Source organism: Otolemur garnettii, unplaced genomic scaffold (genome assembly GCF_000181295.1).
Source record: "Otolemur garnettii isolate 467f Iridium unplaced genomic scaffold, OtoGar3 scaffold00272, whole genome shotgun sequence".
Taxonomy (NCBI): Eukaryota; Metazoa; Chordata; class Mammalia; order Primates; family Galagidae; genus Otolemur; species Otolemur garnettii.
In genome coordinates, this window is record NW_003852667.1 from 180,256 (window position 1) to 204,194 (window position 23,939).

The window sequence follows — 23,939 nt, forward strand, 5'->3', positions numbered from 1 at the left end:
TGGCCCTTTAATATAGTTCAAGAACCACTGCTCTTGAGGTATAAGAAGGGGAAAGGTTGATACTTGCAGGGTTCATCAGGGAATACTTTCCATGACTTCCTCTACATCCTACATTGTGAGTTGACAGGGCTATGTCTTGCTCTCAATTCACTCATTAATTCATTAGTTATTTAGTCATACAATATATTTATTGAGTGCTATTTTTTAGGTATTCTGGATACAGAAATAAACAAAACTTACATTTAATGAAGGCAGAAATAAAGCAGTATATATATGTATATATATATATGATATTTTAGATAGAGCTATGAGTGAAAAGCAGGATAAGGGGGTGTAGAGTGATGTGGTGGTGCAATTTTAGAAGAGTGATGAGGAAAGGACTCTGAGGAGGTGGAAGAGTTAAACTTGGAGGTAACTAGGAGAAAAGTCTCCAGAAAGAGTAAATTCTTAATCCTTTGATTTCCCCCCTAAAATTCCCCCTTCAGTTACACAATTATATGCCGCCTAATTCTTCAACCACTTGAGACCAAGTTTATGCCTACACACCTTTGGCAAGGCTGTTGAAGAGTTAAAACAATTAATACTTTAATTTAATTTTTTTAAAATTTATTTTAAATTCTAACTGAAAACAAATCATAACTTCTTGAGCTTTTGGGAAATTAAGAGACTTGTCAGAGACCACACAGCTACCAAGAAGCAACTGCTACTTACTTCTGAATGTTTTAACTTCTCATCTAGTGTTCTTCTCACTTTGCCATGAGCTTCTCCAGGTATGGTGGAGGCATAGAATACTTGATCATCAGTCATTTAGGTGAATGTGAGCTTACAGATAACTTTTCCCAAGGGTGCCTTAACAGGAAAACCAATGTGCAGAATAAAGGAGCTGACAATCCCATTCTACTTCCCATTGTCACTCCATTTGGATGTATGTTCTGAGGGATGTAGACACACTAAAGAGAAACCAACCTGGTGAGGGGACTATAAACCATGCCACAAGTGGAAGACCTCAAAGAACTGGTCATATTTATCTTTACGTAAAACATGTGTAAGTTTGTGTGCATGAGGTGTTTAAGAGGAATTAGGGTTTGAACTCATGATAAATGTCTTCTACCTTCTAATCTACTGCATAGGACTTGGTTTCATTTTTTTGTGTCCCAGACAGTAGTGTTCTAACAGATCATCAGAGGCTGTAGGATAGTGAATTTAAGCTCAAGATGACTTTACAACTTTGCATACGTCAAGTAAATTTCCTGTTACTGAAAATATTCTAGCAGCTGATGGAAAAAAACTTACCAGAGATAGAGGAGAAAAAAAGAGAGTGTGGTTTTGGAAATAGACTGCAGTTAAAAGCCTGCTACTGCTGCATCCTACCTATATAACTATGGGGAGATAATGTGAGCACTCTGAGCCAACAATAACAATTCCCTCTTCTCAGACTTCTAGGAGTAATTAAAATAATATAGTGAAAGGCCTAGTACCATATGTGCATAAGGTAGGTGTTTTTTCCTTCTCATTCCCCCATCACATATACTGAAGAGATGAGTCTTATGTAAGGAAGTTTGGAGGAGATTTTCACCCCCTTTTGGACATAAAATTCCTGATTTGTTTCATAACTACCAATAATTTTATCCATTATTCAATTGTGCTTGAGTCACTTTATGAGATTGAAATGATAATCTCTTCTGCTAGACTATAAGCTCCCTGAGTGCCTCTCTATATCATTTAGCTGTCAGAATGGGAGCAGTGGTTCATGCCTGTAATCCTAGCATTCTAGGAGGCTGAGGCAGGTGGATTGTTTGAGCCTAGGAGTTTGAGGTTGCTGTGAGCTATGATGTCATAGCACTCTACCCAGGGTGATAGAGTGAGACTTCTTCTCTCTCTCAAAAAAAAAGTGCTTATTAAATTGAACTGACATGGAATGCTGATTATTTTAATTAAATAATTAAACAGTTCTTGTCCTCAGGGAGCTTACTATCTTAAATAAAGATGACACACATGAAAGTGCAAGAACATCTAGTCACTGAGTAACTAAGACAATGAACAGGCTCGGCACCTGTGGCTCAAGCGGCTAAGGCGCCAGCCACATACACCTAAGGTGGCGGGTTCGAATCCAGCCCGGGACCGCCAAACAACAATAATGGCTGCAACCAAAAAATAGCCAGGCATTGTGGCCCGCGCCTGTAATCCCAGCTACTTGGGAGGCTGAGGCAGGAGACTCACTTGAGTCCAGGAGTTGGAGGTTGCTGTGAGCAGTGAAGCCAGGGCACTCTACCCAGGGGCTCAGCTTGAGGCTCTGTCTCAAAAAAAAAAAAAAAAAGACAATGTACAGACAGGATTCACATTTGCATATTGCCTGTGGCAAGACTTCAGAAGCTATGGGGCTGCCGGGGTTGTGGGTTTGATGACAAGGAAATAGCAGTTGGGGCCTGAGGACAAAAAGTAAAATTTTCCTTGGGAGTGATTCCTGGCAGAATTAGGACACTTGGGAGCTATTTCTTTTGTTTTGGGACAGAATTTCACTCTGTCACCCTGCATAGAATGCTGTGGCGTTATCATAGCTCACAGCAACCTCAAATTTTGGGGGCTTAAGTGATCCTCTTGCCTCAGCCTCCCAAGTAGCTGGGACTACAGGTGTGTGTCATGACACCTGGCTAGTTTTTCTGTTTTTTAGCACAGATGGGGGTCTCATTTTTGCTCAGGCTGGTCTTGAACTCCTGAACTCAAGCTATCTACCCACCTGGCCTCCCAGAGTGCTAGGATTACAGGCATGAGCCACTGTCCCTGGCCTTTGGGAGCTATGTGAAACACGAGAAGCAAAGGAATTGCTTTCTACTGGGCAGAAAGCAAAAATTCAGACCTAGGGTTCTTAAGTCTGGGAGGTAGGCCACTGGGACCCAGATCAGGACACTGAAACAGTTCTTTCCTGTGACCTAGGAGATATGATAACTATTGAAAGATGGGACATGTATCACTAAGTGATATTTATATAGGACAGTGTTTAAGAGCACAGATTTAGTAAGACTATTTGGGTTTACATCTGGGATCCTTCATTTATTAGCCATGTGAACTTGGGAAAATTACTTCACTCTGCCTCAATTTTTTCATCTGAAAATAAAGACAATGATAGTACAGACCTCATAAGGTTTTTGGTGAGGATTAAAAGAATATCTATAAAGGGCATAAAACAATCTGACATAGTCTAAACACTTTCTAAGTTTAGCTATCACTCTCTTTTGAACTGCCTTTTAGGGCTAGAGAAATAGTGTAAATTTGGGAGCATTATTGTTCCAGGATCTCTAGTGGAATGACTAGCTCCTCAGCTCTCAGTTATGGCAGAAGTAGTGAGAACATCTGGTTCAAAAATATGGAACAATTTTCTATCAACTAAAATTGTTCCAAAGACAAAGAAGCTGTCTTGAGAGGGAGGAATAACCCCATGGTTATGGGTATTGGACTGAGACTGGATAAATAATTGATAGGGATATTGTGGAAGGGATTGAAAGATGGAATTGGAATTATGCTAGATCTAGAGATTTTCTGAATCCATGATATTTGTCAGCAGAAGGGCTAGATCTAGGAAGTGGGTACTTCTGCTCAAAATGTTTCTAATTTTTTAAATTGTGAGCAGAGTTGAATCGTTGCTTAACTGGGAAAGTTAACAAAACATGTACAGGGCTGTTATCAAATGGCAGGTTTTAGGGTCTGAAATCTCTCAGAAATACTTCTGAGCCTTATGATACAAGGGTTTAGTTCCCACTTTGCCAGCAATTAGATATGTAATCTTAGACAGGTTGTCTCCCTTCTCTGAGAATCTGGAATACTAGGGTTTAGATTTTCACTGCATTACCATCAGGTTTTATCTTTTGTGGTTGCAAGTATGATTCTTTGAGTGGACACAATTGGATAAAGAAGACATTCATGCATTCAACAGGTGTTTATGAAGCACCAGGTATGTGTCAGGCAGTGTGTTGGGAATAGGAGAAGAGAAAGCAGTGAATAAGACAGGAATGGTCTCTACCCAACCAGACACACAGTCCAGTGAAGAATAAAAATACTAACAAAATTACAATATAGTTTAATAAGTGTTACAAGAGAGCTAAATACAGGATCCTATGGGAGAGTACTATTATCTGCAATGTTTTGGGAAGGACACATCAGAGAAGGCATTCTAGAGGAGGTGGCATCTGAGGTGAGGAGCTGGAGAAAGAAAACAGTAGTTTACATAGGTCCTGAGGCAAAATAACCTGGTAGGTTATGAAAATTACCATAGGTTCTATGTAGCCAGAGACTACAGAATGAGAGGGCCTTGGTTACAGGGCCAAAGGACACTAGATTAGCAGTGTATGCATTACTACAGAATTTGCCTTTAAGGCAATGAGGAGCCAGGGGAGTTATGTAACTCAGGTTTCAGCTATAAAAAATAAACTGTTCTAGTTCTTTTCAGCAGAAGGGGTCATAATACAGAAAATCAAGTGCTTACCAAATGGACTGAAAGGGGTGGAGGGGAAAGCTTCAGGCTAGGCCCCCAGGAATGAATCCCAGAACAATACTAGGGTAGCTACTAACTCTGCCACAGCATGAAGATAAGGCATAAGGTTGCAAAGAAGTCTGGGAAATGACAGTTTGTTGTTATTGTAGGTTTTTGGTTTAGGTAATATAGGAAGGCAGGCTAAAAGGCGGATGGCATGGATACTTAGAAACCAAGGATTCATAAAAGCAAAACTGCTTTTGAGAGATAATTTGGACAGAAAAGTAGAGGCTGAATTGGAAAGAGCAGTACAGGAGACCAGGTAATGAATGGTAACAGATTAGAAATAATCAGTAACCAAATAAAGGTACTGGCAGGAGGAAGGTGAGAGGGAAGAGAGGAGAGAGATAGAGATAGATAGATAGATATGAGAGAGAGAGATTAAGGCAAAGAGAATCAATAGGAGTAGAAGACTGGTTGTCTTGTCAGTGAGGTGAGAGAGAGACAGGACTGACTTTCTAGACTTACTAAGTTTGATATGCTTGTGAGCTGTTAAGGAAAAAGTGTCCCGAAATCAGTTAGAGATTCATCTTTGGGGTCCAAGAGAGCGATGTGGGAATCTTCAGCAGTTCTCTGCTTGCATGCAGACAAGGTTCTTTGTTTTGTGCACCACTGGTGTCTAGTAACTTTGTTGAAAGGGGGTGCTTTAATGTGCAATGTAGGTGGTAGTTCAAGCCTTAGGAGTAAATGAGGCAATTCAGGCATGTGCAGAAGAAGAAAAGGGGGCTGAGATAAGAAGAAACTTGAGAAATCACAGCATTAACGACTGGATGAAGAATAACCCAGATAGGACGTGAGACAGTATAATCATACAGGTCATGTGAATGGTGTCCCCAAGGCAAAGGAGCATTGCAGGAATGAGGACGGCATCAGTGGAGTCAAATGAGAGAGAAATTAGGAAAATAAAGACAGAAACTTGGCCATGAGATTACCAACAAGTTGGTTGTTTGTTTATATTCATAAGTGATTCCAGTTTTCTATGAGATAACGTGGGTAAAGCCAGGCTGCAATGGGTCGAGGGGTCAAAAGTAAGTGAGGGAGTAGACAGGATGAGATGGAACTTTCAAAGGCAAGGAGAAAGAATCTAGTTCTTTTCAGCAAAAGGGGTGGTAATACAGAAAATCAAATGCTTACAAAATTGGTGGAAGGCCTGAAGGAGAAAGCTCTGGATTACCAGAATCTTTTTCAACATAATCTAGAAGAATGGCTTTTAAACTATTATGACCATTGCTTGCTGTACGAAATGCATTTTACATCATAATTTAGTACTCTAGTTAAGATGTATGACTGTCCTAGCCTAAAAGAGCTACTCTGTTCTTAGAGTATGCTACCAATTCCAGAACTTAATTTATTTTATTTCTTAGCCAGTCTAGTTTCTTGCCCCTCTATACTAATATCTGTTTATTCATGTAGTTCTAGAATGTAAGAGTAAAAAAAGAGCTGAGATATCTTTTGTATAGGGGAGTCCTTGGTTCTTGTAGGCTCAGGGATGCCCTGAAATTGTATGTATTTTTCTGGGGTAAGAGTTCTGAAGTTTACATGAGGGTTCTGTGTTCATGTGACAGAAGGGAGATGGAGGCCTAGTGAGGGAAATGGAATTTCCCCAAAATCGTATCAGTAAGTTGGAGGTAGAGCTTGGATTAAATTGAAAACGTTCTGGTCTCTAATCCAGGTCTTTTTTTCCTCCTAGCTCAGAAACCAGGTCATAAGCACAGATCAGGGCAATGATTACAAGCATATTGCAAGTTCTGTAGAGCTTTTTACTAGGCAGATGTTTGTTTACCCTATGCTGTCTTCCCTTTGTAGTATTCAGCATGCTGGAAGAGCACAAGCTGTCATAGTCTGAAGAAACCATACTTAGAAAGGAAATCTAGGCCCAGGCACCATGGCTCATGCCTGTAATCCCAGCACTCTGAGAGGCTGAGGGCAGCAGATTGCTTGATCTCAGGAGTTCGAGACCAGCCTGAGCAAGAGTGAGACTCTGTTTCTAAAAAATAGCTGGGTATTGTGGTGGGCACCTGAGTCCCTGCTCCTTGGGAAGCTGAGGCAAGAGAATCATTTGAGCCCAAGAGTTTGAGGTTGCTGTGAGCTATGATGCCATAGCACTCAACCCCAGGGAGACCGAGTGAGACTCTGTAGCCCCCAAAAGGAATGGAAATCGAACTGGGTGCAGGCAACCCATAGAAGAGAAAGCCAAGTAGAATTGGATTGGATTTTAGAAATTTTGTGGTGGGTCTGTGTGGTTCTGTCCACAGCACTGGTTTGTTAAATTTTTATATAGCTAATTGTGAGTTGCCTGTAAATTCATAGGCAGTGGTAAAAGTCACTTTTGCTTCCCCCTTGGCTCAGGCTCCAAAGTACATGCTTTCTCCCCATGTACCTAAACCTTTCATTCCATTCCTTCTCCCGCCTTCCTATCCTTTTTCCTGCCTTTCCTATAAACTTCTCTTTCTTCCTCATATTGTCAACAGAAAAGAAGCCATACTCTGTAAAACAATTTAAGGTGGTTTATTTTGAGCCAAATTTGCAGAGCATGACCTGGAGCCACACTCAAGAAGCCTTGAGAAAGTGAAGTAGGGTTACGGTTTGGTTTGATACAGGAAGACAGAAATTACAGGTGAGGTCATAAATCAATATGTGGAAAACATACATTGGTTTGGACCAAAAAGGTGGGGCATCTGGAAGAGGGTTGTCATACAGATTATAGCTGAGTTTAAAGATTCTTTAGCCTACAATAGGCTGAAAGAGTTAGGCTTTGTTAGCCCGGCACCTGTAGCTCAGCGGCTAGGGTGCCAGGCACATACACCAAAGCTGGCAGGTTCGAATCCAACCTTGGCCTGCCAAACAACAATGACAACTACAACCAAAAAATAGCCAGGTGTTGTATGGGTGCCTGTATTCCCAGCTACTTGGGAGGCTGAGGTAAGAGAATCTCTTAAGCCCAAGAATTTGAGGTTGCTGTGAGCTGTGACGCCACGCACTCTACCCCAGGGTGACATAGTGAGACTCTGTCTTAAAAAAAAAAAAAAGGCTTTGTTTAAAAGACTGGGAGTCAGTGAAAAGTAATGCTTTAGATAAAAGGTCTGTTAATCAGAGACAAAGTACTGAACAGACTCAATTGGTTTGTTGTATATACTGAGGAGGAGCAGGTAAGTCTTGCATAGCCTCAGGCCTGTTAAGGCTTTAAAGAGGACATCTCAAAGAAGGGGGTACGTGATGAGGCACGTCTGATCCCTTTTCTCATGGCTATCAACTCAGTTTTAGGGAACCCCTTAGCCAAGGGGGCGTCCAGTCATGAGTCATTGAGGGTGGAAGCGTTTTTATTTTAGTTCACAATATCCTCTCTCTCTTCTCCCACTTTTTCTTTCTGTGGTTTCCTCCTCCATATATCCTACCTCCCTCTTTCCCTGCTGTGCCCTCTCACCTCCATCCCTTTTGGTCCATTTTCCTCCCTCTTTTCCACTCGTTTTCGTCCTCTTTCCAGCTACAGAGGGTCCTCTCAACCCCTCCCCCGCAACAAACTCCCCACCCCGACGTCAGAACTGGTGGTGGGTGACTCTGCCTGTCAGGAAGGCGCAAGCCTGCTCTGGGAGCTCTGGGACCTCGGATTGGCTGTCATGGCTAGCACACCAGCTCAAGTTCCACCCCTGGGGCGGGGGCGAACGTGCCGCTATGGCATCTGCTATTGGGTCACAGGCCTGTCAGCTGCCCTGGTCTCGCCTCACGCAGGCGCCAACAGTCTCTGGGTGAATAATAAAGCACCCCACAGGCTGGGAGGGGTGGGGAAAAGAGAGGGAGAGGGACAGCTAGGCAGACCCTGAACGAGTGGCAGGCAGCCCAGAGACCGGAGAAGAGATCAAGCAAAAGAGCAAGCCTAGGAAAGCGAGCGAACTATAGGGAGTAGGGAAGACCGAGACTGAAGAGTAGAGAGGAAGGCAGACGGACGCACGCTGGGACAGACAGACTGAGCAGGCGCCCGAGAAACGCTCAGGTTCCTCCCGCCTTTCCCGTTGAAAGTCAGGATTTTGCCTTTTCCGTGGCGCCCGAGAGAGAATGCTTGACTCTGTCGATTTCAGCGCAAGCTAAGATTTCTCAGCTAGAAAAGAAAGATATTCCCAATCCTGATAGGGGGGAAACTAAGCTCCTCTGACCCCACCCCCATCCCCTCCCCCACCCGACCAAAACTCGGGCGCCAAACCCAGCCCTTCCCTAACCACCCGACTTCCTCTTCTTCTTTCTAGCATGGTGGCTGTATGGACAGTCTGACAGAACAGAGACTGACATCTCCCAATCTGCCGGCCCCCCACCTGGAACACTACAGTGTTCTGCATTGCACCATGACCCTGGATGTGCAAACTGTAGTCGTTTTTGCCGTGATTGTAGTCCTCCTGCTTGTCAATGTCATACTCATGTTTTTCCTGGGAACGCGCTGAATGGAGTCCAGCCACCTGAGCTGTCGCGAACTCTCGCTTTGATTTCATCTTGAGAGCCACCGAGAGAGAGAGAGAGAGAGAGAGAGAGAGAAAAAGACAGGGAAAGAGGGAGATAAAGAGCAAGCTTTCTTACCGGGGGGAAAACGTTTTGAGCTTCAACATGGCCTCGCTGTGATATGTATGACGTTGGTATATTATCTCTCCCTAAATCTTTTGTTCAGTCTTTTAATTATGCCTTGTCCGTGCAGTTGCTTATTGTTTGAGTGAAATTGCTGCTAATGAAATGCTTTCTATTTAAGTGTGCATGCTTGTGTGCATTCTCCATCTATGTGACGTTCATGGAACAAGCCCTGCGTCCTTAAACAGTGGCTTTCGTGTTTGCGGTGCTTTGCCAGCTAATTTTCTTGAGAGCTACCTTTAAAGTGCATCAGGGAATTATAATCAAAATTTCTCTCTTGCCATGAGGAGTGCATTTCAATTTCTCAGGGGGGAAAGGGAATTGTTGAAGAGCATGATAAATTTTGAGCATCGTAGGAAAGTCTTATGTTACATTTAGAGGCGAAATACTGTTGCACGTAATGGATTTAGGGAAAATGATTCTTTATTGTGTAATGAAAAGCAATAATTTGGGAACTGACTAGGTGGGGTGTGTTGAGCAGGCAGTTGATGTCAGTGTCCTTTGGATCTCAATTTGCTATCCAGGGTTCAGTTTCCAAAATGGAAAGAAGCTGCCTTTAAAACATTTCTTAAGTCATTAAATGCCAATTTCTTTGAAATCATGGAACCATAAAAAGTATTTTCTAATGTTTCCATTTGTCAAGGGCCGACTTTGACAAGAGCTGTCTGGGCTTCTTTTCCCCAAGATTGTATCCCTGGATTTGAGTTTGGAGATTTTCTCTTATGTATCCCAAAACCAAAAGCCACCTCTTTACTCACCCTGGCAATAACAGTATTTGAATATGGCTTCTTTGGGGTAATCTCATTTGCATTGTTCTTGAAATAACTTTTAAATGGAACTTGATAGTGCTAATGATAAAATGATGGTGCTACTTTTTGCTTCCTTGTTTGTTAATTAATATTAGAGGTCTCTCTGAAACATTCGCATAACAAACTGAAAGTATGTAATGTGTTAAATTAAGAGTATTGAGTACGAAAAGAAAAAAGTCTAGATGGAATGGGGTGAGAGCTCAGAAAACATATATGAGATATGTCTGTTTCTCCATATCAGATGGTAGAGTGGTTGTGGTTGCTGTTATTATTGCTATTTTTATATTTCTGTTTCTGCTGAGAAAGCTCTTGGCAGAGCCAGGAAAAAAATGTCTCTAATTCCTGTGAGCATAATACTTGTGTGTGTGTGTGTTTTCCTGCCCTGTTGATGTAGACAGATCTTCCTCACTCTGTTCCTTATTTGACTTGGAATAATGCCATTTCTGTCTCATGTAGCAATGATTCAGGGTGCATACACGTGCACACACATGTTCCCCCTACACCCATGTGGGCGGTTGCTCATGTATGATGTTCAAATTTGCTGGCATTATGCTGTCAAGTTCCATGTCCTGTTGATCAATCTCTTTGGGAATGATTATAAAGGAAGAGGAGGTATAAAGGGGGCCCTTGGAATTATCCTAACCACAGGATCCAGAGTATTATTTAATGGTGTCAGGTGACATTTTGAGCCTCAAAGCATGCTTTCATCAACTCAGCGTGGGTGAGAAGCTGAGGTTTTTTGGGGGAAGGGAGTTAGTACCATGGTGTAAGCATGATCCAGGAAATTTGCTGGCATTGATTCCTATTAGTTACTGTTAGATTCGTTTGTGGGGGGGGGGCCCTGTGTGAAACTGGGAACTTCTTTGCAAAGGGAATCTATGAGGGTTTTTTTTTTTTTTTCTTTTTAGCTCCAGAGTAGTAAGCTTATATGTTTTCTGGGCACTTTGCTTTGAGATAGTGTTGGAGAGTGGAGAAAGGCTTTACCATGGGCAGCTAAAGACTAAGGTTTTCTTCTTTGGCAGCTGTTTGACCATGGGTAAATTTTTCCTCTTTGCTTGGTTTGGGATTTCCTGTAATCTTGAAATTTTGGAATGATTGGAGTACTTGCATTCCATCATTTTTGGCATCTATAGGCATTTGAAGTTAGAGGTAGATGAACTGGAAAGACAAGTGAAAAGGAAAACGAAATGTTAATCAAAGGGCAGTAGGAGGAGAGGGGCGGATATGTGGTTACTGGTGTCCAGAGGATAAGTTTTACCTAAGAGATTTTTTTCCTAGCTATGTGGGAGGGAAATTGGACCTGCAACAAGGGAATATTTTTTGACTTTTTCTTTTCCCTAAGGGCAGAAAGGGTCGCTAAGGCTAGTCTTTGACCCAGGTTTATGACTAAGTAGTGTCATGAAATCCCTTTTCCTCTCATAGGCTTTTGGCAGAAAGTCTTTGGAATTGTTTGTGTGTGCACACCCTTTGTAAATGGGTGCAAACTCCTTAGTGTGGATGTGGGGTAGTGGTGGTAGGAATGAGGAAAAACAGCGTTGAGTTTGATAGCTCTGAAATGATCTTTTTGGGCTAGGGACTGTGAAGATTTAACTGGTGCTAGGATGGATGGGATTATCACCCACAGCAGTCCTCTTCCCAGTACCTAAAACTCCTCAGCCTAGAAAGGTAGCTTGGGGGTAATTTAGTGATCATAATGGGTTAGCACTTTTAAAATTAACTTTTCTTTAGGCAAATAAGATGTTGCTAGCCATGTAGCAGGCAACTAAAGGGAGTTTAGGGAGTAGAAAACAAAATGTGGCAGTGTGACTTTTTACTTGCGGGACTCCTAAAGGTTTGACATTTCTTCAGGCATGTGAGGGTATGTAAAAAAAGAAAAGAGTGGGAGAAAATGAGAAATGCAGCCTAGAGTAGTGGAACTCTATGCATTGTGAATTGCCTTCTTTTTTCTTCCTTCTGCCTTCTCTCTTAATCTTTCCCCTTCTCCCTTTCCTCCCTCTCTGTGACACCTTCTCCTCCTCCTCCTCTTCCCTCCCCACTGTAAGTGGGTGAGAAGTAAGGAATAGAAGAGGGCTTTTCCTCTCTGATTTGTCCTTATTCCTGTCCTTTTTCTTCTGACCCCTCTTAGTATATGATAAGCTTTTGCTACCACGAGGGGCAAAATATGATCTCAGATCTCAGGGATTTTAGCTCTCAGAGCCCCACCAAGGAATTAAGAAAATGTCCTCTACTGGTAACCTAGCAACGCTTTCATCACTTAGCACCTCCACACCGCCCGCTGAGCTACAGAGCCTACCCTTTAAAGGCCCAGGCATCCGTACATCAGGAGAAAGGGGACTGAAGCCCAACAAGAGTTGAAGAGATGTTTGGGAGAAAGGAACAAAGAAAGAACAAGATATCCATTGCCTGAAAATGCCTACAAAACATATCCACAGCCAGTATACAGAGCCTAGCTTAGTCTAGCCCTATTTATTGGGTTCATATCCCTCCAGTCATTATCCTCTCCTTAACTGAGCCATTTCACTGGACTACCCAGTTTTAGTGCAAGGAAGTCTGCAAGCTTCTAGAAAACAATTTTTTTTCATTCTAACCTTTGGCTGTATCAGGGAGAGAATGAAGTGTTAGCTTGGTGGGAACAACCTGAACAGATCTTTTCCTCCACAAAGACAGCCTCTGTCTGTCAGAACCTGCAACATGTGCTTATACATTGTGCCCCAATTTTGTTAGTGGCTTGAGGAACCCTGCCTAGCTCAGCTGTAGTGTGGAATTTGGGTTTTTTTCTTTCAGTGGTTTTGGTTAGGTAGTGTCTTTCTACCTAGGGAAGTTTAGAAAGCTAATTTAATTGGCTCTGGCTCAGTTTTTCTCATTCACTTGTGTGTGATTAAGCCATTAGAGAGCTAAAGGATCTCAACAAGTCTGTGGGTGAGGTGCTCTTTCACCCCATGGTGAGGCCCAGATTAAGTGTCCTTGGCTGTGACCAGAGGGGACATTCTAGTGTTGCAGGGATGAAGCCAAAGCATGTTTTCCTCTTTAGCCTTTGTTTGCCATCTCAGCCTCTGATCCCTTGGCCTTCAGAGTGCTTACTCTGGGCTATACATGAGAATTGTGCCTTTTCTCCCAAAATAAATGTCTCTTCAGAAGACCTCCCACTAGGCATCTGGATCCAGCCTCCTCAAAGAAATGGGATGGCAGAGGGGAGTGTCACACTCCCTAGTTATTATTTCTAGCTCCGCCACTTGTTATAGGCCAACTGAGTCTTTGGCTTTCCAGGAGTCTTTGAGCAAAGCTTAGCTCTTCCAACATCTGCCCACACTGTCTCCTGCCCTTAGGTGGATCTAACTCCAAAGCAGTGATTTTCAACCAGTGTGCCATGGCGTTATTGGTGTGCTGTGAGAGGATCTTGGGTGTGCCATAAAAAATTTTAAAGATTGTTAATTAAATTATTTCCAAAAGTGGCCCTAAAGCATAGTAAGTATATTCCTTTTTTTGATAACATATTTTAAGTGTGCCATGGAAGTTTATAGGTTCAAGTGTACCATGAGATAAAAAAAGAAAAGTTGAAAAACACTGTTCTAGAGTATTTGGCTTCTTTGTTTTGTTCTAGCACCAAAGTGTAAAGTGGGAAAGCTAGAAGGAGAAAGGGCCCAGAGGGGAAAGAAGGCTCAGTGTCCAGTAATGACAGTACTAATAAATCATAGTCAGCGCACGGGCCTACAGAGTGTACAAAGCAATTTTGCATCCTAATTTGAGCATCACATCAGCCTTGTGAGAGTGGATAGATGAGGAGAATAAAGACCAGTGAAACTGGTGGGAAGGGAATGGGTCTCCCTTTCAAGTAGAGAGTTGAGAGAATCAAAGTTGATCATCCTAGCTAATGTGATGCTGAAAAGGGTCAGATAAGGGAGGGAGGTTTGTGAGTTGTATCTGAGGTCATACTAGCTTCCTCAGCTAATTGCATACATTTTTAGTGCTTTTTAAATAACTTTCATTTGTATTTCATATTTGCACAGAATCCTTTATTTTAGAAAATGCTACCATTTTGTTTTGAATACACATCAAAAACTTCTCTTTAGTCTTATGAAAACACAGTATTTGGCCAAAGGCCAATGTGAATTGCTGAAGCCTGAAATACAGGATGTTTTGAAGGAACTGCATTTTTCACACCATTGTTCTTTCTGAAGCATTCTTATTTTTTATATTTCTTTAAAAGTGTGCTGCCTAGAACTATTCATGCTACTATAGGTGCTACCTGACCAGGATCAAGTACAAAGGGACTTTGATCTGTGAAATGTCTAATAATGCAGCCTTCTATTGATTCTTAACCATTGCTAAACATTTATATCAGTTGGAGGAGTTTTTTAAAAACTCCAGGTCCCCATTATAAGAATTTTTTTTTTATTTAATTTGCATGGGATAGGTCACAGGCAGCTTTATTGATTCATTTATTTTAAATATAAAGTTCCCAGAGGTGATTCAAATGTGTGCTCAGGATTAAGAGTCGCTGCCTGAGCTTCTTTTGAATTTGTAGGTTTAAACCCTTTCCTGTCTAGTCCACTCCTCTCTTATACAGTTGGCCTTTTGAATCAAACTTTAGTTTTTTTAACCAAACGTGTTAAATTTTGTTTGGTTAGTCTGTTATTCTAGATTTTTATGGGTTTTAACATTTTTTCTTCATGCTATGCAACAAATTAGAAGTCTGTTCCAGCATTGCATCAGTTAAATTATTTTGTTTGGATGGCATACTGTGTTTTTTTCCATTGGTTTTTACATTTTTTCTTCATGTCACACAACAGATTAGAAATTTCTTCTAGCATTGCATCATTTGAAAACTGAATAAGTATCAATCAAATTGTTAATTCAAAGAAATGTTCACTATGATAACGTTAATGCTAGCTTCTCTGGCGCTGCACCAGATCCTCCTTTTGGAGTTGGGAACTGCTAATTTTATCTGGTCAGCCATACTTTAGTCTACCAAGGTGTTAAGGAGGATAATGTATCATGGTATATGTGTTGTATGTTTTGTTAACATCAACATATGCTACATTCATAGCAATCATCTGCCAAGCCGATGGCCCCATCATGAAAAGAAGTACTGGTTACTTGACATTTTACTCCTGGTAAATCTGGTTGCAGGCTCCAGAGATTCCCTGTTTTTTCCATTGCCCAAAAACCAAATTGTTTCTTATCTGGCTTAAGGATCAGTGCTATAACTGTAGTTTCTGTGTATCACTTTCCTGTCCCATCTTTAGAAAAGCAGGATATCATGGATATGGCTTTAAAACAGAATATATTTTATTCTCAAGGTGTTTGGTAAACTCTCTGTGCATGTTTCCCTTATCACATAACTGAATTTTTTCGATTAACCTAGTGCTTATCAGCCTTGGCTGCATATTGGAATCATCTGAGGAGTTAGTAAGACAACTTATTCCTAGCATCTCTGGGAGAATTGGTCATGGTGGGCCCTGGCATCAGTATTTTTCTACAGTTACCTTAGGTGATGGGAATATCAAGCCAGAGGTTGAATGACTATTATGGAATGGTTCAAGGGAAATGTTAGCTTAGCCTGAGTCTGGCTTATCACACATGTGATTAGTCAGGCTTCACAAATGATGACATTGTATTCTAGGACTATGGAAGCCTTGATGAGTTCTAGGGACTTGTGCCCACTTAGAAGACTCAACCCTAAAGAGTGAGTAGTCTGCAGAGTTATTTGAATTTAAAATAATCAGTTGTGAAATGTCAGTTCCTGGACATTTGTTGTAATAATGGGTAAGATTCTGCTCATTTACTTGGTGACCTCAGATAAATTACTTTGTCCCATTAAAATTTGGTTTCCTCATCTGCAAAATAAGGACAAGTGAATTAGATGTCTTCAAGGATTTCTTCTAGATCTAACAATATATGCTTACTTTGTGATTAATATTAACAATTGAGATGATTAAGGGTACCGTTTAAATTCAAGAAATAATCCAAAAATTCATTTTGAGCATGTTTGGAATGCACAGAATAGTTTGGGGGTTGTAGTTTTTCCTGGCTAACTGTATTTGGCTTAGGTTTCTTGTAGGATAAGTGAACTATAGGTTGCAGTCTTTGAGGACACACTGGCTGCCAAGAAGGGAATAAAGCTGTATTTAAACTAGCAGGGGGATGCTAGTTTAAGCTTATTAAAGAGACATGTCATATGAATAATTAATAATTGCCTTTCATAGGTACAGAACCACTCTCATAGGTTTGGGAAAGCCTAAGGAGGCAAGGAGTGGCACCTTTGACAGCTTAGAACCCTTTCTTGTAGCATTTTAAATAGCCATTTTAAGTAGTATTATTTGTTAATACTACTACTACTATTTTTAAAAGTTACTTATTTATTTTATTGACTCCTTTCCCAAACCTAGAAGTACTTCAGGAAAGTGAGGCTCAGAGAGATTATGGAAGGTCAATTTATTGAAGGTCACACAGTCAGGCAGTGGTAGTACCTGGCCTTGAACTCAGGCTTCTTGACAGCACAGCTGGGAGTGTTTCTGGTAGAAGCCTAAAGTGGACTTTGTGGTCAGAGTGTAGTCATAATTATTTGAGAATTAAAGGGGTTCCACTGACATAGAGTAGCACCTAGGAGCAACCTTTGATGAGAGGAGCAAAGGAGGAACAACTTGTTGGAAGAGGAAAAGTTTAGAAAGGGATGTGTCTAATTTCAGTTCTTTTTTTCCCCCTTATTATTCTTCTGTGATAATTGCAGGCTCTTGATAGGAATTGGCTATTTGGTCTTCAGACGCCAAGGTTGAGAGTTGGTAACAGGGAAGAGGAAGAGCCATGCCTGCATTGTAGAAGGATAATGTATAGTAAACAGATTTTCAGTAGGAGAAAAAAAAAAAAAAAGACACTGAAAAAGGCTTCAGATGCCCTGGGATTAAACCCTAGCTTTGTACCTACCTTGCTGCCATATCTTGATTAAAGCCCTTCCTATCTAGGCTTCAGTGTCTGTGTCACTAAAATGAGATGTGGTTTCAGTAGAGAAACGATATCCTCAAATGAAAATTTAGCCAGAAGCATCTATATAAAACAAGAAAAAGCACAACTGCTCTGGTTGAAATGGGCTTAGGCTTAGGTTGGAAGACGCAGATTAAAGTTTCAGGAAACTATCTTTTTTATGCAGACTTTAGGCACTAGGGTAATTGGAGTGAGGAGAGTAGAGATGGCTTTTTACTGCACAGCCACACTGCTTGAAAGATAGGATACCCTTGGATGGGGCTTTGTGATGGAGGTGAGTCTTTCATTTAAATGTCCAGGATTCACAGTGGTTCTCTGAAGGGCAGATAATAAAGTATCACGTACAGGACACATCCCCCAATCCTTTTTTTACAAATGAGAAACTAAGGCACAAAAGGGGAAGAAGACTTGTCGAAGGTTGTAGTGATAGGCCTGGGATTCTGACTGACTTTTTAAATCAGGCCTATGCCTGTTGTAACCTGCCATCTCCCCTACAGGGTCCTGGCTGTATGCTTCCTGGACAGGATCAGAGACCTGAATGTTCTTTCAGGTTTGGCTGGAATAAGTGGGCTGAGAGACTGGGAGAAGAAGAGCATTATGTGAACTCCTGGGGAGGGGGGAAAAGGCCTGTCAGCAGTCTTTGGGGTGCTAGGGAGTGGGATGAGGGTAAAGGGAACACAGAGTCTCTTGGATGCCATGTTAGCTCTTGTGAGGCAGGGAGTTATAGATGCAGCCCTGTACTGAGTGGCTATCCACCCTCGGAGCCCAGAGGAGGCAAGCACTACACATGCAAAATGAGCTCTAGGAATGGCTCTGGCAGTTTATTTCTTTGCCTGCCTGCCTTTTTTAAAGTAGAGAAAGCCATGAACTTACATTCCCAGCTGGGTGCAGGAAGGATGTGCTGAGAACCCACTCCCACTCCCACCCCCTCAGAGTGTGGTGCCTAAAGGCAGCAGCTACTTTTAGCTGTACCTCCTACTGTCTCTCTTATGCCCACTTTCCTCCTTCTCCAAGAATTGTGCAGGCTGGCAAGAGGGCTGGGAAGTGGACACCATAGCATAGGGGGAGAGGCAGAGGAGGAGCCAGGCATCTCTAAGATGGACTTTGATAAGCCTGGGATGGAGGATGGGCTCCCACTTCAACATTTTTAGCACAGCAGGAAATACATACAGAGGGACACACATGAGCCATGCTTGTATACATTTGCATATGTGAACACGTGGGTGCATATAAGGCACAATTGCAAGAACATACATGTGGGGCATAGTGAGATACACTCAGATACACTCTTATGCCTAGCACATGCACTCCTATCCCTGAGATACACACTCCTAAGGACATACTTGACAAATAACACTCCCCCCATGAAACCTATGGGACACACTCATGCCCAGCACACCCCTATGGGACATGTCCAACCTCTAGTGCCAACCAGCTGTCCCTTTCTTCTAAGTGGGCATGATAGGACACTGACCCTAGCTGGTGGGCCTTTATCAGTTTTCTCTGACTCCCCTTACCTTCATCCCTAAAATCAGGCTTGAGAGCCCAGTGAACTCAGTAATAAAATGGATGTTCAAGATGCCACGTGTTGTGGCAGATTCTGCAAGGCAAACAAGACTTAGAACTAAGTGCTCAGGTGTGAGTGAACAGACAAAGAGTAGAGAAAGCAAATTGGCACTGATAAATGTAGAAAGCTTTGCTTTCTTCCCCTAGTTCATTTACAAACCATTATGTAGTGATATGATTCTAAAGCAATATTCAAGAAAACCTAAAGTAACTGAATATTAAAATTTACTTTTCTTGGAAGTGAAATAATAACTTAGAGTACAGCAAGTATATCTAAATTTTGGGTGGGAAGTGGTAGAAAGTATATAGAAAGACCCCCTTTAGGCAGTAGTCCAGCCTCTCCTGGGTTAATGGTGGTCTGAGACCAGCCATATCCATAATGACCACAGCCCAGACCCTAAGCACAGCAGCTTGGGACATCTGGCTCTACTAATGAGGGCCTGCTATTTTTAGAGTTCCTTAAGCTGGAAACCAGGTCATAATGTCCTAGGGAAGGCTTTCTGGTCCTTGATACAAAAGGCTGGAGCTGAGCTGAAGGAACTGGATCTAGGAGAAGAATGAGAAGTAGTGAGACAGGTAGCCATAGCATGTCAGGCTTACCCAGGAGCAGCAGCCTCAGAGCTTGTTTCTCACCTTTGGACTTGAGGTCAAGAAATATGAGTTCCATTGTGACTCTGCCTTATGGGTGTGCCTCAGTCAGGTTCCCCTCTCCTGTCTGGGTCTTTATTTGGTCTATTGGTAAAATAGCCAGTATTGCCCCCAGATGATGGCAAGGCTCAGGTCGACTAAGTGTTGAAAAAATTCTTTGCAGATGTACTTTTTCTCCACCCACAAAGCTACATCTATGCTATTCTTAAGCTGGATTTAGTGCCTGTGAGCAATTGAACCTGACCCCTATTTGAGTAGACATAGAAAGAAAAAGACAAAGAGGAGGCCAGAGGAAGACACCTTCAAGGGATCAGATTGGTCAAAGGCTGGGGGTCAACCCCCCATACAGGTGCTTTTTAATTCTAGCTCAGTCCTTCTGGGAAAGATCTGCAGTGTGTAGGTGGACAGATAGGTTGGGATAGGTTCCTCAGGAAGGCTCCTCAGGAACCCTAGGTAGTGAGGAAGGGGGTGGGCATCAGGAGTAGGATTTTCTTCCTAAACTAGGAGCGCAAGGCCAGGCCAGGTCACCTGTACTTGCCACTTGCCAGAGGAAGCAGCCTGTTCTGTCATCTCTGGCTATGAGAGATTATTTTATTCTAAGTGTTTGTGTTCATGGAAATTTTATTTGCTTTGTTGAGGGGAACAAGACTATGTAGCTCAGGTTTCCCATCACCCCAGACATTGTGAGCAAAGTTCTCCCAAGCCTCAGTTTTCTGCTATGTGAAATGGGCTTAACTGCAACTTGTCATGGGAGTTTTGAGTGCAAATTTATTGTGCAAAGGATGTGAAAAATATTTTGTAAAATGTTGAACATGTATTACTACTGTTTGGATTATTAAGATTTCATCCATTCAGTTTGTAGGTAATCAAGAAGTTTGTCTTTTTATTTCAGTTTCCCTTCTCCATATCATTCTTTTAAGCTATTATTACTTCCATTTTACAGATGGGTACACTAAGCCTCAGCGAAGGAAAACATAAGCATGAGGGCACAGGATTAGATAGTGGTGGGTTCAGGACTAGAAGTTGTACCTTTGGTTTCCCAACCCCATCTACTCTTTATGGCCCCAGGCTGTCACTCAGTGAATTCTAATACTAAGGGAAGCTGACAGCAATAGCATAAGTAAATACATACAAAAAAGTTAGATTTTTCTTACATAGGGACAGGGGATTCTGTGGGATCCATCTTTCCCCAGCAGTGTTCCTTGCTTGCCCCTGAGACACATGCTGATTGACCCTTTGTTCCTCCAACAGCAGCTCACATCTGACTTGTCTCTTGCCCATTAGAAGCAGTGAAATGTTGGAGAGGATTTTAAGTGGTTGGGAGAGGGGAATTGTGCTGCCCATTAAAGCCCCTTCAGGATTATCCCTGGAGACACTTGATCCACTTTGGCCACAAGCTTCCTGCTTACTGGAGCCCTGTCTGGCAGACCTGCTTAAGGAGTAGGCTGAAAGGGATCTAAGGAAATAGATTTTGGTGACTTGACCTCTGGAGGATTTTGCCAACTCTTGAGAGATAAGATTGTGGAAATCCAAGAACCAATACGGAGAGAGTCCTTGGAGGCCATCTAGGCTGGCTCTTACCTAGCCTTAACGTGGACTTTTTTTTTTTTTCTTTAGAGACAGAGTCTCCCTTTATTGCCCTCAGTAGAGTGCTATGGCATCACACAGCTTGCAGCAACCTCTAACTCCTGGGCTTAGGTGATTCTCTTGCCTCAGCCTCCTGAGGAGCTGGGACTACAGGCGCCGGCCACAGGGCCAGGCTATATTTTTTTGTTGCAGTTTGGCCAGGGCCGGGTTCAAACCCACCACCCTTGGTGCCCTACCCACTGAGCCACAGGTGCCACCCCTCAATGTGGACTTTAAAACCCAATGGCTTACTTTTTCTCCCTTAGTGTGTGCTTTTTTTGTATAACACAGCCTTTTGAAGTGGTATACACTTCAATATATCCTGGAGTGTTTCTAGCTTGCTTATTTTTGCTCTTTTGAGTCCAGAAGAAGGGAGAGTAGGCACACTGAGATCGAGTGGCAAGAGGAAAGAGATGGAGTAATGTGGGACTCAAGTTTTGGATGGTAGGAATTGTGGGAGAGGTCTTTTGGGTCTCTCTTCATTTGTCCTGCTGCTAATTTACTATTTTTCTATCTTTAACTGATTGGCTGTGGGAGCCTAACACAATCTGTTGCTGTTTTTATTGATGCTACTAAAACCTATAAAATGACTATAGTACTGACCCTTCTGGGAGACTGGACAAGCAAAGGAGAGGGAGGAACGGAAGACAATAGTGTAGAGGCACCTTCTTTTCTTTAAGTTTGAGAGCCAGAGAGGTGAATAGGAAAAGCTTAGCCATCATAGTCCTGCCAGGAAGCAACCATGGAGTTTCCTCATCTCTCTTGACCCTAGATGCTTCATTTCTAAATTATATTTTTTAATAGAAAATACATTAACATGGTTCAAAATTCAAAAGGTCCAAACAGAGTGCTCAGTGAAAAGTCTCCTTCTCATCCCTGCCCTCCCTCTCCCTCACTTTTCTCTGCAGAGCCCACCAGTTAAACCTTCCAGAAGGATCTTCTATGGATATATAAAGAAGTACAAATATAGAATATATTTTATGGTAATGTACTATACATATTGTTCAATACCTTGTTAGACCTTGGAGGTTCTTTGAATCTTAATTGGATTGTATCTTTTGGGAGTACATGGATGCGTTCAAGAAAATAGGAGTTAGGAGCTCTGGTTCTAGAATAAAACTACCTGGGTTCTGGTTCTGTCCCTGTATGATCTTCAGCAATCACTTCATCTTTCTGAACTTTGATTTCCTCATCTTTAAACTGGGAATCAATTAAGTTAGTGTATGTGTATAAATTAGATTTGTCTCTGACACATTGTAAGCATTCAATAAATATCAGCCATTTGAAAATTTTAAAAATATTACAAGGTATGCACATTTTGATTACATAATTTACTTTTTTACATTTTAAGTCAAAGTTATAAGTATGCCCTTCACCCAGAATAAGTACATTTTACCAGTTAGATGTGAATTTACCTATCTCTTCATCCCTGCTCCCCTCTACTTGATTTCCATTGACTTTTACTTCCAGATATACACATAAGTGTTGATTGACTAATTCCAATTTAGTATCAAGCACCCGTGGTGCTCGTTTTCTGTCTTGTGATACTTAGAAGAATGATCTCCACTTCCATCCAGGTTATTACAAAAGATGCTAGATCAACATTGTTTTAATGAATGGCCATTTTTTTTTTTATTAGGGGGAAAAAAAAACATTAGGCTGTGAGTCAGTAGATCTAGTATTTTTTCTGACCTTTCTATTTCTGGGATAGCTAAGCAACATTATTTTTGTCTAGGCCTCAGTTTCCTTATCTTTAAAGTGGGACAACTCATTCCTACTCTGCTTATTCCTCAGAACTGCCAGGAAGACCTAGTGAGCTTATGAATATGAAGACAACTTGGAAAACAAAATGTGCTGAAAAGATGGAAGAAGTGCTGCTTAATGTTTTCAAAGAAAAAGCTTTGGGTGACTGGAACCCAATGACCTGAACTGGGTAGAAGAGGTAGTGTTCTTCCTTCTGCCGGTAGAACTCAAAGGTCATCCCTGAGTGACGGAGAGCCCATGACAAAAATTTGAAATAAGCAACTGGAATCCTTATTTCCATGTGTCCTTCATCTTCCTCCCTCTTGTCAAAACCTGCTTTCAGGATACGTAGAAGGATATGTCAAAGACAACCTCAGCTTTCCTTTTAAGATAACCTAATCTAACTTACTCAAAAACGGGCTGGATCTGCTCAAGTTCATAAATCAAGTCAGCAAGTAAGCCAGATCTAGAGTCCGTTGTTCCCATCTCATTGTTATTTATTTATTTATTTATTTGCAAAGTCTCACTCTTGTTGCCCAGTGCTCTAGTGTCATGATGTAAGCCTAGCTCACAACAAACTCAGACTTCTGGGTTCAAGCAATCTTCCTGCCTCAGCCTCCCAAGTAGCCGAGACTATAGGCAATTGCCACAATGCTGGCTAATTTTTCTATTTAGTAGAGATAGGGTCTCACACTTATTCAGTCTTGCTCTTGCTCAGGCAGGTCTTGAACTCCTGAGCTCAAGGGATCCCTAGGCCTCAGCCTCACAGAGAGTGCTAGGATTCCTGGCATGAACCCATCCATTGTTTTTTTTCTATTAGAACTTGCATTTCAGTGTGAATTTGAAATTCCTTAGCAAAGACATCTGGTGATAAGGGAGATGGTGGAAGTGTCTCTACTCAGCTTTTATACTAAGATGTTCTTATCCCTTTATCTCCAGGGTCAGACCTTTTTGGAACCCTGAGTGGAGGGAGGACAGGTGCTGGCTATATAGCACTGAAATAATGTCTGTAGAGCAGTGAGTGCAAAGAGCAACAGAAAATGTCTAAAACAGTGATACTCAAAATGAGAATCAGAGGGAAAATGGAAGAAATTGTTTATGTATTAAATCATTAATCTCCTTGTTATTTATCTTTATTTTTCTTTTGAAACTTCAGAATATTGGCTTGGTGCCCATAGCACAGTGGTTACAGTGCCAGCCATATACACTGAGGGTGGTGGTTTTGAACCCGGCCGGGCCTGCTAAACAACAATGACAACTGCAACAAAAATAGCAGGAGGTTGTGGCAGGCGCCTGTGGTCCCAGCTACCTGGGAGGCTGGAGGCAAGAGGCAAGAGAATCACTTAAGCCCAAGAGTTTGAGGTTGCTGTGAGCTGTGACGCCAGGACACTCTACCAAGGGTGACATAGTGAGACTCTGTCTCAAAA

At 41.9% G+C, this 23,939-nt stretch overlaps 1 protein-coding gene across 7 annotated transcripts in view; it reads left to right on the forward strand.

Moving 5' to 3' along the window:
- Positions 1-23,939, forward strand: part of ARHGEF9 (Cdc42 guanine nucleotide exchange factor 9) — a 290,995-nt gene that overhangs the window by 39,128 nt on the left and 227,928 nt on the right. The window contains exons 1-4 of one of the 7 annotated variants that reach the window (XM_023508745.1): positions 8,325-8,519; positions 8,770-9,139; positions 21,678-21,752; positions 22,564-22,711. The exons of 1 other annotated variant lie outside the window; for it this stretch is intronic. Coding sequence is in view for 1 of the 6 variants with exons in the window: in XM_003802991.3 (XP_003803039.1) it covers positions 9,142-9,150 (9 nt within the window). In the remaining 5 variants the exon portion in view is untranslated. Of the gene's footprint in view, positions 1-8,314; positions 9,151-21,677; positions 21,753-22,563; positions 22,712-23,939 lie in introns of those variants that run through there. 5 more of the 7 variants (XM_023508746.1, XM_003802991.3, XM_023508747.1 and 2 more) reach the window with 5 other exon arrangements.